Source organism: Lipotes vexillifer, unplaced genomic scaffold (genome assembly GCF_000442215.2).
Source record: "Lipotes vexillifer unplaced genomic scaffold, Lipotes_vexillifer_v1.1 scaffold121, whole genome shotgun sequence".
Taxonomy (NCBI): Eukaryota; Metazoa; Chordata; class Mammalia; order Artiodactyla; family Lipotidae; genus Lipotes; species Lipotes vexillifer.
This window is the reverse complement of record NW_006773122.1, coordinates 487,255-505,547: the sequence shown is the minus strand read 5'-3', so window position 1 is coordinate 505,547 and position 18,293 is coordinate 487,255. Positions and strand designations below refer to the sequence as shown.

Here is an 18,293-nt window from a genome sequence, read left to right as displayed (position 1 = left end):
CTCCTCTTTGTAGCTGGTGAAAGAGTGGGTTCTGTGAGACCCCTCATGGCAGGGGGAGAGTAAGCAAGACTGTGCATGGATTCCTCCACACTCTGCCTGTATCTTGTTCCCTTTTCATCCAGCTACATACCCTTAAGTCTTAGCGGTGAGTGCAACTGTATGCTGAGTTATGTTGGTCCTCCTGGCGAATCTCTGCATGCTGGGGTGGCGGAGCAGAGATGCCGTGGGCTGAACAAAGGCAGTGGCAGAGTAAGTGGCTGTGTCAGGAGGAGGGGAGCCTTGCGTTGAACATCCTGCACACGCTTATTGCTTATATATCACTGCAGAGGGAGAACTGATGGGCATTGGTGACCAGTGCGGTAGGGCGTGAAGGGGTGACGAGGAGGGAAGAGTTGACAAAGATGCTAAAATTTGGAGCCCAGAGGATAAGCTGTACTGGGGAGAGAGTGAAGATGGAGAAGCCAGGTGGGAGGTTGTGGGAATGATACTGGTCCTCGATTTGTTGCCCTAGCAACAAATAGGTTACCACTAGCACAATGGTTGACATGCATGGGTGCTCAATAAGTAATTACTTGGATGGATGGATGGATGGATGGATGGATGGATGGATGGATGGATGGATGGTTGGATGGATGGATGGTTGAGTCCTACTGGAGGTATAATGAACAGGTTTGAAAGATTTTTTAAAATAGCACATATTGAGAACTTACTAAGTACCAGACATTATCTGACAAATCCCCACAATAGCCCTGTGAGAGAAAGTCTATTTCTGTCCCATTTTTAGAGGTGAGAAAACTTGGAGTGGAACATAGCTAAGATCCCACACTAACAAGTGGTGGAGATGGGGTTTGATGTCAGCCTTCAGTCTGACCCAGAATGCACATTTTGGGACCTGATGCTTTGCCAAGCTGCTCCCACATATAGAAAGCCCCTATCTCGGTGCCTGGTGGTGTCGATGTATTCCCTTTGGAGTCTGAGTAGAGCTGGAAGCTGGTGGCGCCACGTAAATTCCTGGTGGTTGCTGGAGAGTCCAGTGACGGGAAGAGCCTCCCCTCCGACTCGCTTGCTTGCTGTGACTACACCTAGCGAGGGGACTTCTGAGACAGGAGCTGCCCCGTGGGACCACCAAGCCAGTGTTCTGGGCAGATGCTCTGTGTTCTGAGGACCCCAGCCCCCCGCCCTGCCCTTGTCCCTCAGGCCTCACCTTCTCAAATTCGCCAATGGGGGCAGGGCAGCTGGTGGGGTCCTGGCACACGCACATGGGGGTGTTGTTCTCATCCAGCTCGCACACCTTGCCATGTTTGCAGTGGTGGTTCTGGCAGGGGTCTGGTAGAGCGCAAGGGCACCCGGTTAGCATCACCTGGGCTAGCACGTCCACCCCACCCCACAGTGGATCCTTGGACAGAAGTCCTAGGCTGTGGCCCCCACTCGGGCTTTGAGCAGTCCTGCGTCCTCCCTTCTCTTCTGCTGAACCCAGCAATCGGCATGTAGGGGAGCAGCTGGCTCAGTCTGGGGATTAGAGACTCAGTCTGAGGTCAGGGCCAGGCACACTTGGGGGGCTGGGGGCTCAGTCTGGGACCCAGGAGCGCCAGGTGCCATATAGCTCCCCCAAGGATGGAAACAACCATTGTGTCCTCAGCTGTCGGTGGATCAATCATCGCAAGGCATTTTGGGATTTTAGAATAGACTTTCTAGAATGACTTGGAAAGTCAGCTGTTGTCACGGAGCCAGGGAGCTGTGAAGCCCAACAAAACAGACTTGAGTGGCTGTAGCGGAAAAGGGAGCAGAGCCCCAAGTCCCACACTGAACAACAGAGCCTGCCTGCGTCTGGTAAACACTGGATGAGGGGCGTGGAGGGGAAGGAACGTGACTCAGTAGACGCCCCTCCGCTCCAACGAATATTCTGTGCCCGCGGGATGCGAGCCCATCTAGCCTTTTCCTCCTGGTGCTTGGCTGGGGGCATCATAGTCATCCTTTGTTGGATGCCTGCCCTGCCAGGCCCTGGGCCAAGGGCCCTTCTGCTTTATCTCATAATCCTCTGACAGCCCTGGGGCAAGGATCTACCATCTTCACCCTTCCCCAAGTAACACGTGCGGAAGCTGGGCTCAGAGAAGCTTCGCAGGCTGTCGGAGGGCATCGCAGAAAGAGGCGGCAGTTTGGAGGCAAGCCTTGTTTGGTTCGCCTCCAGAGTCTGCGCTATTAGCCCCTGGGGTACGAAGCATCTCCACTGTGTGGGATGGGAATGCTGGCACTGTGGGTGGGAGCCAGAGGCCCTGGGTCATTGCTGTTGCTTTGGTGCTAACTCCACGGGTAGCCTTATATGAGTTGTGTCAGATTTCCAGGCCTTATTTCCTCACGGCTGTGTGAAAATCAAACAAGCTCATGAGTGTGAAAGCTTCTGGGGCCATCGAGTGACCAGATGGGACTGGGGACCTCAGTGGGAATGTAAAACCCAACTTTGGAATTACAGTAAAGAGCTATAAGGGGAGAAGTCCATTTACAGTTTGAGAACTTCCCTTCCTGACACTCAAGGCCTGGCTCTAAATAGATCTTTCCAGATTCCAGAAAATAATCCCAACCTTTCAGTCAAGGCCGGTTTCTCTTCCACGGCCCATCCTGCAGGGAGGACCCCACCCTGCATTTCCTTGGGAAGGAACTTCATGCACGCTGGGCCCACGCTTTAGGCCCCCAGGTGGCAGAGGGCAGAGGCTTCATGTGACAAGACACGGGGAAGGGACCTACTTTCAGCCACCACCTCCTCCTCGGCTTCCTCAGCACCTTCATCAAATTCTCCTACTTCCACCTGGACGGGGTTGGTTCCCACAGGTACCTGGGGTGGAGGGGGAAGAATGAGTCAAATGGCCCTACCCCCACCCCAGACCTGCAAGGAAGGGGCAAAGGCTGGAGGGGGCTTGCCTTAGGTACCCACAAAGGGATGGGGAGAGACAAGCTGGAGAGGGGCACTGGGCCCAGGTCCCAGAGAGCACAACTGCCAGGTCCAGAAGTGAGACTGAATCTTACAGGCCGCTGTGCCTCTAGGGCCCCAGAGCTCTATGGAGATGCCTCAGAGGCCACCAGGGGGGTCAGGGCAAGAGGGGGTGCCAAGCTCTCCACCCTTCCAGCCACACCAGAGCAGCTCCTCTTTCATCTGTTTGACATATGGGGAAGACCGTGGGTGATCTTCTGCGAAAAAATGTCCCACAGCTTAAAAAGTAAACAAAATTCAAAATCATAGCTCCCAACTGTTAGGTTCCGTGGAAGGTTTGGGGAGCATTCAGGAGTGTGTCAGGATTGGGGGATACACAGGATTTACATCTGTGCTGTGCCCGTTCCAGCAGGAGACCCACAGCACCTGTTTGGCTTTCTCGGGGAGCAGATGTGGGCAAAGAGGGGCCGCAGGTCTGGGGTCCCTCCCCACCTACCTCGGACACCTCAGCCACGGTTTCCTCGACCACCTCCGTCTCATCAGGCAGGGCTTCCTGTTGCTGTTGGGAAGTGAAAATGGGGTTTGGAGAGGTCAGGGCCAAGGCCAGCTTCACTGCTGAAGTGCCTCGGCCTGGACCTCTAAAGCTGGGGAGTTAGGAGAGCGGCTCGTTGGAGACCCGCAAGGCTGTGCACTTGGGGGTCTGCAATGAGCAGAGCCCCTCAGGGGCTTCTGTGAGCAGGGATGAAGAAGAAAGGAGAAGCAAAACACGGGGGCCCTGTGGGGCCCTGGAGCACCTCCCTTTATAGTTATATCTGGAGCTTCTATCTAAGCGTTGGCTTGGAAAAACATTTCCGCCGCTTAGGCTCCCATGAAGTGTGAAAACCGCTAATGCAGACCAACTCCCTTCATCTTACAGATGGGAAAACTGAGACCCAGGGGGAATGAGCACTGAATTTTAACAGAGGTCATTATCTTCCCCACGAGCATGATATCATCGTCATTATTATTATCTGGCGATTCCTTCTTGGAGTCAACTTGGAGTTAGAAGAAACAAGATAGCATATGACTTTGAGGTGCCTGGCTGGCTGGGCCTCCTTCCAAAAGTGATGCTAACTTGCCAGATCTTTTGCCAACATCTCACTGCCTGATCAGGATTGCCAGCATCTACCGTCATCACACCTTCTAGTGAAGAGAGGGTGAGGGAATCCTAGGTGAAAAACTCTCTTTGCCCGCTTCACGTTTCTTCCTCCGTCTTCTGGTCACAGCTTCCAGCGCAGCATTGGATGACCACTGCTGGCCCCCTCCATGCGATTCTTGGAGGGCCTGTCAGTCAAGGTGCCTCACAATCCCCTGGCCAAGAAGCAGGCCCAGGACCCAAGCTCAACTAGATTGGCTCTCCTTGAATTTTTTTTAATCTTCTGGGCACATTTTCTCAAGTTGTGAAAACTGTCGGAGTAGAGACATTCAAAGGGCAACACCTCCATGACCGTCCCTTAGATCTTACCTCCATGACCGTCCATCAGATCTTGCCTCCCAGATCCCAGAGCTGCCCTTTTCTAGTTCTCTCCAAGGCCTTGGATTTTATAATCTACCCCTATATCCTTTTCCCTCCTAATTTAGTCAGATTGGAGTCTGTTGCTTGCAACCAAGTAGCCCTCACTGATTCAGAAACTAACCCAGACCTCTGTCTGTGGGCTTGAATCCCTTCTAGCTTCATCCCCATCAGCATCCCCCACTCTGCTAGAATTCCTCATATGACAAGCAGGTCACTTCCTTCTAAAGCAATTCTAGTCCCTTTCTGGGAAGCTCTGATTGCTAAAAGGTGCATCTTCACGTTACATGGAAATCTCTCTTCTCCGGAATCTCCACCCAATGGTCCTCATTCACCTTTTCTTTGGAGCTTATTAAAGAAAAAAAAAATTTTTTTTTTTTAATTAGACAGTTAAATCAAGATGGGGAAGTCTCTGTCCCTTCTGAGCATCTAGGGCTGGCAGATTCGATGCCCCTGGGCTGGTGGTGGGAGGTAAGACCAAACAGATGTGACCTTTAGGTACTTACAGGGGCTGCCAAGGCCCACCCGGCCAGGCAAAGGAGAAAGAAGATCCAGGCCCTCATGGTGCTAGGAACCCTGTGGGGAGGAGAGAGGTGGAGAGTTCAGTGAGGGGGAGGTTGCTTTTTGTTTGGGATCTTAGTTCCCTGACCAGGGATCGAACCCGCACCCCCTGCATTGGATGCGCGGAGTCTTGACCACTGGACCGCCAGGGAAGTCCCCAAGGGGGAGGATTCTCAATGGAGAGTTCTTGACGCTGAATTCCTGTGATATGCAAGGTAATTTTAGGTGGTCCGTGTTAAAGGATAGTGAAAGACACGGGAGTAAGTTGCTTCTACTCATTTCTCTTTTGATCCTGATTATATGAGAGAGTCTCAGTTTGGTGCTAATGTGTCTTTAACACCTAACACTCATCCCTTTTGAACCGAGAGTACGCCTCTGGCTCAGAGCCTCCACAGGAAACTACATCCAGCTGGAATTCAATAAATTTGTTTTGTCTCCTTTGTGTTTAGTTTTACAGTTTCCTTCTATTTATGACAAAGGTACACAGATTTTTCCACTTATGGTAGTGATCTTAAGTCTCCTTTCTCAATACATTTATTTATTTATTATTATTTTTAAATTTATTTATTTATTTATATTTTTGGCTGGTTGGGTCTTCCTTGCTGCACGCGAGCTTTCTCTAGTTGGAGTGAGCGGGGGCTACTCTTGGTTGCGGTGCGCGGGCTTCTCATTGCGGTGGCTTCTCTTGTTGAGGAGCACGGCCTCTAGGTGTGCGGGCCTCAGTGGTTGTGGCTCACAGGCTCAGTAGTTGTGGCTCGCGGGCTCTAGAGTGCCGGCTCGGCAGTTGTGGCGCACGGGCTTAGTTGCTTCGCGGCATGTGGGATCTTCCTGGACCAGGGCTCGAACCCGTGTCCCCTGCATTGGCAGGCGGATTCTTAACCACTGCACCATCAGGGAAGTCCCCTCAATACATTTATTTAAGTTTTTAAAAAGTGATTCGACAAAGGTGATTGGCTAATTCGTCAAGTCTGGGCAATGCTGAACCAGATCATGTTCAAGGGTCCCTTCAATCCCTGGTGTTCTAGGATTGTTTTCTTCCTATACCCCAAACTCTGGCCCCCTCCTCTTCCTTCTGCTTCCTTCCCATCTCTAATAAGAGAAGCTAATCGGCAGCAACCTCTTGCCAATTTGAGACAATGAGATCTACATTCTAAACAAAGAACAATAGTTTTTGAGTGTGGCCAGTGGAAACTTGTGGCCGTACTTTCCTCCATTTACCCAGGAGGGTGGCACTTCTCTGGATCCTGTGTGGGAACTAATATCCAAATGCTTACATATGTTGCATGGTACCTTCCCTTTCCCCTTCACAGTTAAAGGATGTTAGCTGAGATCTAGAAAATTCTCCTGCCCTGGTCACTGCTGTGACCTTCCTCTAGATGATGAGCTCTCGACTCTAACAATCTCATGACTGGAAGGCATCTTGGAACAGAATCTCCTCTGATGGTTCACTGCCAAAATGCCATCCCTAACTGAGGAACTATGGTGGGGACATTTCGTTTCTTGCTCTAACTGAATGGACTTCCGTTTCCAAATGGCTTTAGAAAGGTCCTCCTTATACTGTTCAATTTGCCTCCCTCAAGCTTCTCCTGGTCTACTCTGATGGTCCTTCTGTGGCCACACAGGGCAAGCACTCTCCCTCTGCCCCCAAGCAGCTTTTAGCCAAGGTGAGCAACAACCGTATCTTCCCTCGTTTGTCCCCCAAAACTTCCATATCAGTCCCATTATCCCTAGCTCCTCCCAAGACTTCTCAACTGACCAAGCACCTTGGTGGGAGGTATCCCGGCATCGTGGAAGAAACACTTGGCTTGGAACTAAATGCCAGGGATTCTGATTCTGTCGAAATACTAACCTGGTGTATTGGTTCAATCCCTCATCCTCTCTAGACCTTGGTTCCCCCTTCTATTGAGAGGGTTAGACTAGGTGAACACTGAGGTGGTAGCCTGGGCCCTTAAGATGCCCTTAAACTGTCACAGCATATGCTGGTCTAGGCATACATCCTCCCCGCTGATATACTCCATTTTAACTTGAATTATGGTATTTGGGGAAACAGACAGGGGAAGGGCAGACTTCATAATGGTCCCTTATTGGATTGAAATAGACACTAAACCTCACTATTTCATAGAGTATACAAGAAATAAAACCAACAGAAGTTGAAAGAAATCAACCTGGAAGCTTGGCTTTGCTTCACGATGTCCCCAGCTCCCAGAGGAATCCAGTCTTCCCCTTCCAGGCAGTTTTGGGAACGTTCCTCCCCTCACACAGCTGTATGCTTTTCTTCCCCCCTCTCCCCGCAAGCCTTGAGGTGGAAAAATCTCCCTTCTTCCTTCCACATTTGGAAGAGACAAGCAAAACAACTCCCGCATGTGGCTTTGGACGAAGGGAACAGGAGAGAAAGCATGAATGAAGGGCTTGTCTGAGATTGTTTGAAGTTGAAGGGTCAAAGTGAGACTCGTAGCAGGAACAAAAGAAGTCATCTCGCCTGGGCTCCAATTGCAGAGAAGACATATCGTTAGAGAAACAGCCCAACTAGGACTGGAACTGCAATAAGCTTCAGGTAGGAGAGCCAGGAAGACTGATATCTCCAGAGTCTGTGTCCTTCATATGAGCAGAGGAACCGCTCCTTCTCTTTGACCAGGGAAGGGTTTGTGGGTCAGCTCTTCTTTCTGTCCTGCCTCACCACCTGCGCTCTTTCCCAGGGGCACACCGACCCTTTCTGCCACCCCCATCCTTGGTGCTGCAGCTGGAAGAGAAAAATAATTCTACATCTTACAGTACTTTATAGTTTCTAAAGGCCTCACATATAGTACTCTGTCCCCTCGGAGCCTCTGACACACTGGCAGGCAGGCATGGGAGGGCTCTGAGTCCTGCTGTCACAATGAGGAGTCTGAGGTTGAGAGGGAGAAAGTCACGCAACATTCAGGCCCCTTCCAAGCTGACAAACTCCCTTCCCATGGCGTTGGTTTGGGCCTCATAGGGGTCATGCTTGGAGATGGGAGTGGGCTGGGAGAGAAAAGCGGAAAGTGAGAGTGTTAAGAAAAGGACATGAAATCTTGGAGGAGGAGTTATTCTCCAAATTTGAGGTTTTGCCCAGTGCCACCTCACCAGTCCCAGAACCCTCTCCCTCCAGATGATGGGATGGGAGGGAAGGGGGGCAGCTGGACTGTTCTCGGATGCGCGACCATACTCCCTGCATATCTATGACCTCCCTCTTGGAGGTTCTGTAAACCATCACTGGCCAAAGAGGCAAGGCACCCATCCTGCAAAGCTAAGGGGGTGCATCAGTAACGCCAGCAAGGTCAGAACACAGGGTCAAACCCCAGCATCCAGAAATTATCAGCTGTGCACCCATCCTTTGCCAATCAAACCTAGGTCTGGTGTGCCCAGGGAAAATAAAAATACTTTTGTATAAATGAGCAATTTTAAATGAAAACTCCCTTCTTTGTGTCTCTTCAGTTTGTAATGATACCTGCGTTTATCCTTTTCAAAGTGTCTTCATAATCCGGCATCCCATTGGGGGCTGAAGGCATGTCTTTCTGCCTTATAATACAGGAGAGAAGGCTGAGGCCCGGAGCCGGGGGAAAAAACCTGCCCAGAGCCCCAGGGAGCCAGCGGCAGGGCTGAATGAGGACCCAGGCTGCACCCTCTGCCACTGGCATGCCCTCCACCTCACACACTGTTTCCCTTTGTGGCAGCTCCCTCCCTAGGTGCTCACCTGAAGGGGGCCCAGTTGGGCTACAAACTGGCCCAAGTTACAGGGAAGGAAATGAGCCTGGGGGGGTGGGGGGATGAGGGGGGCAGGAGGTGTGTTTCCCTTGGCTCAGTGGTCATCAGATGCAGACACCGCTCACTCCCACCCCGCCGCCTGTCCTGCCTCCTGTTCCGTACAACCAGTCCCTTCCTTTTGCCTTTATTTGCTCTGGAGATGGCTGAAAACCTGTCCTTGGCTGCCAGCAGGACCCGAAGCTGAGGTCACTTCTCTGGGGATGGAAAAGTACAGCCAGCGCCCCCAGTTCATCTCCCTCAAAATATAACGGGCCTCCTTTGGGCTCTCGCTGGACACTGGAAAGTCCCTGAATGTCAGAACTGGGGGAAATCTCAGAATCATAAAATTTTAGATCATGGGTTTTGGAATCATAGACCCCTAAGAACATGAAACACGGAATCTGAGATGCAATCATCAAATCTGATTTGAGTAGAAGAGTTTATGGAGCAATGCAGTCTAATAGAACTTTCTGAGATGACGAAAATATTCTGCATCTGCATTGTCCAATATGGTAGCTACTGGCCACCAGTGGTTATTGAACACTTGAAATGTTGCTAGTGCAAATGAAGGGCTGAAATTTTCACTGTATTTCATTTTAATTAAATCTGTGTAGCCACACGTGGCTAGTGGCTACCATATGAGACAGGGTGGTTATCAAATTTTATAGAGGCAGTATGGCAGAAAGGTAAGCCCAGGGGCTCTGCAGATAGAATATACAGGTTCAAATCCTGGCTCTGCCACTTAGCATTTGTGTGACCTTCAGAAAGTGACTTCCCCTCTCTGGGCCTCAATTCATGTCTCCATCTGTAAAATGCAAATAACACACCTACCTTGAAAGGCTCATGGGTGATTTGCCCGAGAGAATACAAGAGGTTAGCAGTGGAAGAGCATCTTAAAATCCAAAGATCCCAGAATCTCCGTCCCCCTTGAAAATCCAGGGCAAGAATACCAGCTCTTTGTCTGTGGCCCAGGGAGAAAAGGTGTTGGGGTGGAGAAAGGAGACATTGCTCCTCTTGGTCTCAGGCACACCAGCCCAGCCCCCAGTGGGCACAGTGACAGAGCCGGCCCCAGGCTGCCCTCTCAGTTGAGCTGCTGACGCAAACCAGGCATCTTGCTTCCACTGTTTGGCTTGCAAACAAGGGTTCCAAAAAACACATGTTCCTGGTAAACAAGCCCAAAGAGAGGAAAACAAGTGTAGAGGCTAATAAAGGAACCCCGTGAGTGAGCCAGGCCCGCCCGGGAGCTGGGACTCAGAAGGAGGGCTGAGCCAGGCCAGAGAGGCACCATCACGGCCAGTGTAGCCACATGGGCACTCACGCCCCGGGGGAGCAGACATAGCCAGTCAGAGGTGATGTGGAAGTCGGGTCCTGGGTTCGAGTCTTGGCCATGTTGCTCCCAGCTCACCACGCAGATTAGGGTAGGCTCCTCTACTCCCTGGACCTCACCTAGCACCACTCATCTGCACAATGAGGGGGATCTTTTAGACCAGTGTATTCAACATACAAGCCAGGAGCTCTTTCTCTCAATGAAGTCTTCTGCAAAAGTCCAAATTTGAAACAGCTAAGAGCCTCTTGCATTTGTTGAACAGGGGAATGTACTATTATCTATTCAGTGAATTAGCTTGAAATTAAAAAAAAAAAAAAGCAGGTGAAAGCGGTGTTGAGATGGGAGCTGGAAATCCTGTACACTTGGACACCCCCTGAGACACCTTGGAATGCCTCTAAGTTCTTTCATGAACAGAGTTTGAAGCCCTTGGGGCCAGGGGGTCCCTAAGGTTCCTTTCAGCCCTGACATCCTGAGTCAACTGAGGCAGAAATCTTTCAGAATACCACCTTTCCCAACTTGTCCCTTGACTCCCTGCTTCTACTTCTAACATTTCTTGCTGGAAGGGAAGAAGCTAAGGGAAGCTTTTAGGGTATTATGGGTGTTCAAGCCCAGCTTTGAAAAGGTTCAGAGGCAACTCAGAAGTAGCCCCAGAGTGTGAGACTAGAATCAATCTGACTGAGGTTCTATAAACACATCTGAGATGCCACGTTTCACCATGGTTAGGAGAGGCCCCAGGGTGGAGCTTCAGGCTCTCCTTCTTGGCTCCCCCTAGGGGCCACTGCTGCATCTGGGTGACCGCAATGAAGGGGATGAAAAATAACATCAAAGTGTCCAGGCTGTCACATCCTAAAGATAGCAAATCTGTGGCATATATGCCTCCACCTGCCCCTCCTGTGCATGTGGCGGACATTACTAATCAATCATATGACCTTATCCTCTAAACTCCAGAGTGGCATTCAAATCCTGAACACAGTTCTTCTGGCTGTCAAGCCATGGGAAATCTCTTTGCCATGCTTCTGATTTTAGAGATAGGGAAACTGAGGATCAGAAAGGGAAAATAATTCACTCGAGGTCATACGGCAAGCTAAACTTCCCAGATGTTCAGAAACATCCAGATGTTTGCGTTTTTATTTTTTCATCTGATCAAGTCAGGATCCTAAGGCTGTGACCAACACAAGATGGCCCAGAAGGATCCACAGATGAGATGGGTTAATACCAAGTTTCTGAAGGAACCCAGCTCCGGAGAGAGTTGCTATTTCCATTTGTATTTTCCCTATAGATATCAAGCTCTATAGCTTGATGAGTGAGGGCAGAGTTAATTTCCTGTCTAAGACATCTTCTGGGTGAGAAGGAGGCTGTTTTTCTAAATAATTCTGTCAAGTCACTGGTTGCTGGCCTTGGGCCTGCACAGCCCAGCTGTCCCTGAGTTCAGGGTTGGGGTCAGGACCCAGGCTCTGTGCTGTAGAGGAAAAGTAATTTCTTCCATCCCCAGGGCTGGCTGAAAACTCAGCTCCAGCCTTCCCTTTCCTCCTTTAAAGGAGGTTAGGGAGGGAGCCAGCAGGAAGCAAATGAGCAGCCGCCTCTTAGCCACATCCTGCTGCCCTAATGACAAAGCCATGCGGGCTGGGTTAGGCCATGGCAGGCTAGCAAAGGAGAGAAAGAAGTCCTGCTCATCACTTATTATTCATGGGGCTCATTGCCTCTAGAGGGAGGAGTGTATGGAGGATGCCAAACTGCTCAGATGAAACAAACAAAAAACGCATTGAACATCTGGATGTTTCCAGACATCTGAAAGTGTGGCTCAGGCAACAGTTTGCTGTGTGACCTTAAGTGAGTTATTCTCCCTTCCTGAGTCTCAATTTCTGTCTGTAATCTGTAACAGGTGGTCAGGAGTCTGTCTCCCTGCCATGGCCTATAGTTAGATCTGGCTGTGCACATCCGTGTATGGCTACAAACAGCAGTTGTGTATCTGTATGAGTGACCTATGGCCCTGAGGACCTCTGCGTGAAGCTGTGTGTGCGACTCTGTGCATGTCTACTTGACTCGGCATCTGTCGGTTTCAGCCTATGTACGTGAGGGTCAGAGTTTGCATATGCATCAAAATGGACACCTGGGCCTTGTCTGTGAGTCAGGGTATCGTTCAGGGAGAGCTTTGAGTGCATGACCTTCTGTGTCTGCTCATGTATTGAGACATTTATTTTTAGCTAGGCCAGTGGGTGCCTGTTGGTGAAATCAATGTTTATATATTTGGCATCCTCGTGGGCTTTTTATCTCTGCACACATAGCTACCTATCTAAATAACCTCAAAAATAAAATGGTTTCCTGTTTACTTCACAACCTCAGCTCTTTCCTCCACCATCCTTTTCTATTTATAGCTTATTTTCAGCAAGGAAGACTGCTCTTGTGAATAGCAAACCCCAGCCATGCTATTGGTTGACAAGTCTCTAGAGATGGATAAAGATTTTAGCAGGACTGTTATGTAACCCAAGACCCCCTAGCCCATCCTCTCTTGTTTCCTTTTCAACTAGGGGGCCAGGAGGTGTTAAAAATGTAGCCCAACTATTCCTTCTAATGAAAGCAGCACCTGGCATTTAGGTTCACAGGACTTCAGAGCTGGAGGGGTACCTGGAGACCATCTAGGTTACATTTCCCATTTAATAGATTGGGAAACTGAGGCCCAGAGAGGGGACGTGTCTTTCCAAATGTCACTCACTGTGAATTAGGATCCACCTCTGCCATTGCCTTGGCCAATGCTCTTTCCACACCGGAGGGTACAGCACTCTTGGGAAATACTCAAGAAGATGCCCAAATCAAAAGAATTTGAACAATATTTATTTCGTTTAAGTGTGCCTGTCGGCACTTTTAGTAACGGGAAGTTATATCCAAACCCCAAGATGATGAAGCTGCCAGACAAAAAAGCTGGGGATGATTTCAACTCTTTGGATGCCATCAATTCATCAGTTCTAAAAACCCATCTGATTAAGTGGGAGGGCCACAGTGTAGCAAGTGCTTGCTGTGCATCACCCTGTTTTGTCCACACAGTATCCCTTTGAGGTGGTGCTGTTATTGCTTTTTAACCAAAGGGGAACCTGGGGCTCAGAAAGGAGAAGCCATTAGTTCAAGGTCAAGGTCAAATGGCACCTTTGAGGCAGAGGTGGAATTAAAACTCAGGTCTTCAAGCTGCCCATCTAGGAAGCGGGAAGCATATCACAGCCTCACAGCTGCCCTGGGGTGCTGGGAGATCAGAAGGGCAGGACCTAGAGTTTGCTGTCCTGGTGTTTGGGGACAGAGTGGAGTGGGGGACATTCAGACTGAACCTGATGTTCTAAGTGTTTCTAGAGTCCCCAGCCAGCAGGCAGAGACCCTGAAAAAAAGGTTGCCGTGGCGACTCGCATTCCTCATAGAGTGAGTCACAGCAAAGAAGAGCCTTTTGGTGGGTGGGACTTGGAAAAAGTTTCAAAAGTTGATTCCTTCCCCAGGCACCGCCCCCTTCCTCCCCACCCTCCCTCTGCTCCAGGCTTTGTCGATGTGGCAGCTGATGGCTGAGTTAACTCTCTCTTCCCCCAACCACTCCCATTTCAAAGTTTTTCATCCTCCTGCAAATACACATTTGCTTCCAGTACCCACCCACTCCATCTTCCACATCATGTCCTCCGGCTACCTGGAGGGTCAGCATCCATTTGAGAATATGTTAAGACCGAAGGCTGTGAACACCCTCTTATACACTGCTGCTGTCTCTGCCTCTTTCTGTCTCTCTGTCTCTCTCACACACACACCACTGTATATACAAATTTAAGGGGTTTGCAGGTGCCTTTAAGCCTATTCAAAAGCTAGTCCGTGGATTCTGGTTTAAGAGACCTTCCTTTGAAAGTCTCAGAGGACACCGGGCACCCCAAAGACCATCAATCAAGTCCACCCCTCTTACTTCACAGACAGGGAGACTAAGTCCAGAGGAGACACTTACCTAAGATTACACATAAAAGGTGTGCCTTCCGTCTGCCACCTTGCTTCTGATGTGCTTCTCACCCTACTGTCAGCACTTGGGGTGTAAAAAAGTTTAACCCCAGAGAAAACACTTTCTCTATGTGTTCTGCATAGAATAGAATTTTCTGGAGGAAGATGTGTGCCTCTCTGTTCCTTTTGGGGCAGACTGGGCTTCCTAGAAGACATGCCTCCCCCAGTGCCCCCTTTTCTCTTGGTGTCCTCAGGGACTCAGGAAGTCCACTTCTCAACCAGCCAGTGGAGCCATAGACCGAAGACCTAACACCAGCCTGTGTAGAGTTTGAGCTTCTCATAGCAAAGGTGTGAGAAGGTTGCCCTGGAACCCTCTCCATCTTTCCTCCTCCCTTCCACTCTTTACAGCACATCCCCCCCACCCAGCCTCCCATCAGACCCAGTGCCTCAGCTGGACCATATCAGTTGTCTGGGGTCTTCAGATCTAGATACAGAGGGCTACTGCTGACCATTTCCTGTGTTTACACCCCAGGGAACCCAGGATAAGACTGACTGTCTGATAGTGCTATTTCAGGGTGAATGGCACTGGAATCAGTGTGTGTGTGTGTGAGAGTGTGTGTGTGTGTGTGTGTGTGTGTGTGTGTGTGTGTGTGTGTGTGTGTTGGAGGACGGGGTTGGAGAGGGGAGAAATTCCAGGGAAACAGGAACCTTCCCAGAGGTGCTGATTAAAAATGAAGACTCCCCCTTTGCCTTCCAGAGATCAATGTATCATTCAGGCAAAGTCTCTTTTGGAAAACAGAGCCCCTGACCAAGAACCAAGTCTAGGAAGTTTCTTCTTATGGAATGGGAAACAGGGCAGACTCTGGCTGCCGGCCGGTCCCTCTTGCAGCTGTGCCCAGATCAGATTCCCAGGAAAGGAAGAGGCTGCTACATTTGTAAAGGCAGCCTCTGAAATCAGGGAGACAGACACAGAGAGAGACAGAGAGAAAAGACTCCCTCAAAGACAGTCTGATTATTTTCTGCGAACCTAAAAGGGAGACCAAGTTATCCTGAAAAGCAACAGGCAGCAAGTCCGTGGTCCCTTAAGGGGAGCTATGATGGAGCCCAAAGGAGATGCACATCCCTGTCTCTGATCCAAGAGACCTCGCAGCATAGCTTCCCCTCCCCTGTACACAAAGTTGAGGAGTGAACCAGAGTGCAGGGGTTATGGGACTGAGAAGGGACAGGCAGGGCAGGGGTCGTGCATACCTCAGTGGCAGGCAGGCAGGCAGCAGGCGAGAGCTCCGGGCAGTCTGAAGGTCTGCAGGAATGTGAGGGGTTTAGAGCCTGGTAACAGGAAACCACTCGGAGCTCTGGGCTGGGTCTCGCCCTCCACCCCACGGTCCCTCCTCCTCCTGTGTCTCCTCCTTCCCCTCCCTCCCCCTCCCCTTCTCCCCACAGCCAAAGCTGTCTCTGTCTTCCATTTCTTTCTTCCTCTCCTTGTGGGTCAGGACGGCCCACCTCCCCTACCCCCGCCTGCCACATGGGTTCTGGAGCCGTTGCCTAAACAGACAGACGGAGCTGTGCGCCAGGGCTAGAAGGGGCGGCAGGAATCACCTAGAACAGCCTCCTCCTTGTTCAGAGGGGAACTGAGGCCTGGAGAGGCAAGGGATCACCCCAGGTTCCCAGGGGCAGAGCCAGGCCCAAGGGTCTTGATTGTATGACCAGTGATCTTTACAAGAGCCTCCCTAACATTAGTCAGTGCTGAGGAGGGCAGAGCAATTGGAGGGGGTTGTATCTGTGACAGAGGCAAGGCTAGGACTCGCCTCTATACAGACTAAAGAAGCTGCCACTGATGCGTCATCGCTGATGATTCGGGATATGGTCTAAAAATAGCCACTCAAACTAGCTGCACCAGCAATGGACACAGAAGGGGTTAGCTTTCTAGCTGGGGGATCTATGTCATCAGTATAGAAACGGATAAGGTAATTGATGATACTGACTACAATCACAGAGGTAACAATGGCCAAGGTTTACTGAGGACTTAGAATTTTCACAGGTATTGTTATTATGCCTATTTTACTAATCAGGAAACAGGCGCAAAGAGCCTGAGTTACTTGCTCAGGATCACGAGGCTAGAAGTGGGGTAGGCAGGCTGATTCTACATTCAGCTTGGTTCACTCAGGCTGTATGAGCTTCTCGGTGCAACAGGTCTCAGTTGAATATTTATGAGAATACTGATGAGTGTATGAATATTTATGAGTGCAGGCCTAGCACTTTGAGAAGTATAAGAATTAATATCTGGTCCTTGTCCTCAAGGAGCTTTGAATCTTGCTGAGAGGGCATGCCTTAGGCATCCACCCACTCACATGAGGGGTACAGACTCTGAGGTCTATCCCCAGGGCTTCAGAGTGGCAGGATCTCTGAGTTGGAGCAGGCGGAGAAGGCTTCCTGGAATAGGTGGCTCTCAAAGCATGAACTGGGTTTGAATAACATGGAAAGGGAGAAGGCAGAGAACATTCTCATAAACTTCTATACAATATGGCCTCCACCATCTTGGCCATCCTCTCCTGCTGCCACTCTTCCTTTTTTTTTTTTTTTTTGTGGTACGCGGGCCTCTCACTGTTGTGGCCTCTCCCGTTGCAGAGCACAGGCTCCAGACGTGCAGGCTCAGCGGCCATGGCTCACGGGCCCAGCCGCTCCGCGACATGTGGGATCTTCCCGTACCGGGGCACGAACCCGTGTCCCCTGCATCGGCAGGCGGACTCTCAACCACTGCGCCACCAGGGAAGCCCTCTCTTCCTTTTTTACTCTACTCCAACCACACTGGCTTCCTTTCATTTCCTCGACAACCACAACATTATTCCCACCCCAAGATCTTTGCACTTGCTCTTACCTCCGCCTGGAAACGTCCTCCATCTGATTGTGTGTACCTGGAGTTTTTTCACCCTTCAGGTCTCTGTTCTAATGTCATCTCCTAAGAGAGGCCCTTCCTGACCCCCTCTCTCAACAGGCATAGGTCAGCACCTTTCACTGTTTTGTTTCCTTCCTGGCACATGTCACGATCAGGAGCTATTTGTCGACCGTACTAGACAGACACTCCATGAGGATAGGGGCTTCTCTTGTCTTAGTTGCTGCAGTGCTCCAAGTGTCTAGAGCAGTGGCCAACACGAAGCTGGCTGTCAATCAGTGTGGGAGTTGTCTTTTACCTAGGGTTCCCCCCTGCAATAGTGCCCAGTACTGGTCTTCACTGGTCTTCAAGTGAAGTAAGTCAGAGACAGACAAATATCATATGATATCACTTATATGTGGAGTCTAAGAAAAACAAAAAAAGATACAAATGAACTTATCTACAAAACAGAAACAGACTCACAGACTTAGAGAAGGAATTTATGGTTTCCAGGGGGGAAGGGTTGGGGGGAGGGATAAATTTGGAATTTGGGCTTGACATATACACACTACTAAATATAAAATAGATAACCATCAAGGACCTACTATATAGCATAGGGAACACTGCTCAATATTCTGTAACAACCTAAATGGGAAAAGAATTTGAAAAAGAATAGATACATGTATATGTATAACTGAATCACTTTGCTGTACATCTGAAACTAACACAACATTGTTAATCAACTGTACTCCACTATAAAATAAAAAGTTAAAAAAAAAAAAAGAGAGAGAGAGATCCTCAAACCCGCAAAAGTCTGGGCATCTGTGCATTTTTCTTCAGAGAAGGTCCATGGCTTCCTTCAGGTTTCCAAAGGGACTGGTCAGGAATCCATGAAAGTTTCTCTGTTCCAACTGACCCCCAAGACCCCTCCCTGGTCCAGAAGCCAAAAGTGCGTTCTCTGCCTCAGCTGTTCAGTACAGGGTGCTGGCAGACTCCTCAGGTACCTGGTTGCAGTGTGGACAGATGTATGTTTTCGCAGGATTGGTTGCTACAGCTCCCAGGGATCGCGGGGGCGAAAATTATCTTAAACTTTGTGTTTTCCTTCATGAACTAAGATAATGATGCTGATGAGAATGAGCTGATGGAACCATTCCCAGTGTTTCACTGGAGTTCCCATATGGCCTTCGGTTCAGGAACTGGAAAGCCGGTTGGGGCCAGGCTAAAGCTCTGGGACAGAGATCCTGTCTGGGGGCCACTCCCAAGCCCCTGTGGGGGAACCCTGAGCCCAGGTCCCTCAGAGGAACACTTGGTAGGCTTTCTATCTAGGCGTGAGAGCACCCTG

At 50.0% G+C, this 18,293-nt stretch overlaps 1 protein-coding gene across 2 annotated transcripts in view; it reads right to left on the bottom strand.

The window, feature by feature from the left end:
• SPARC (secreted protein acidic and cysteine rich) overlaps positions 1 to 15,401 on the bottom strand; it is a 23,226-nt gene extending 7,825 nt beyond the window's left edge. The window contains exons 1-5 of one of the 2 annotated variants that reach the window (XM_007448025.1): positions 15,331 to 15,401; positions 4,985 to 5,054; positions 3,423 to 3,485; positions 2,743 to 2,830; positions 1,205 to 1,326 (exon numbers count right to left, since the gene is read on the bottom strand). In XM_007448025.1, the coding sequence (XP_007448087.1) occupies positions 1,205 to 1,326; positions 2,743 to 2,830; positions 3,423 to 3,485; positions 4,985 to 5,041 (330 nt within the window). In that variant the 5' untranslated portion in view covers positions 5,042 to 5,054; positions 15,331 to 15,401. Of the gene's footprint in view, positions 1 to 1,204; positions 1,327 to 2,742; positions 2,831 to 3,422; positions 3,486 to 4,984; positions 5,055 to 15,330 lie in introns of those variants that run through there. The other variant, XM_007448026.1, reaches the window with a different exon arrangement.
• Between the last annotated feature and the right edge of the window lie 2,892 nt (positions 15,402 to 18,293).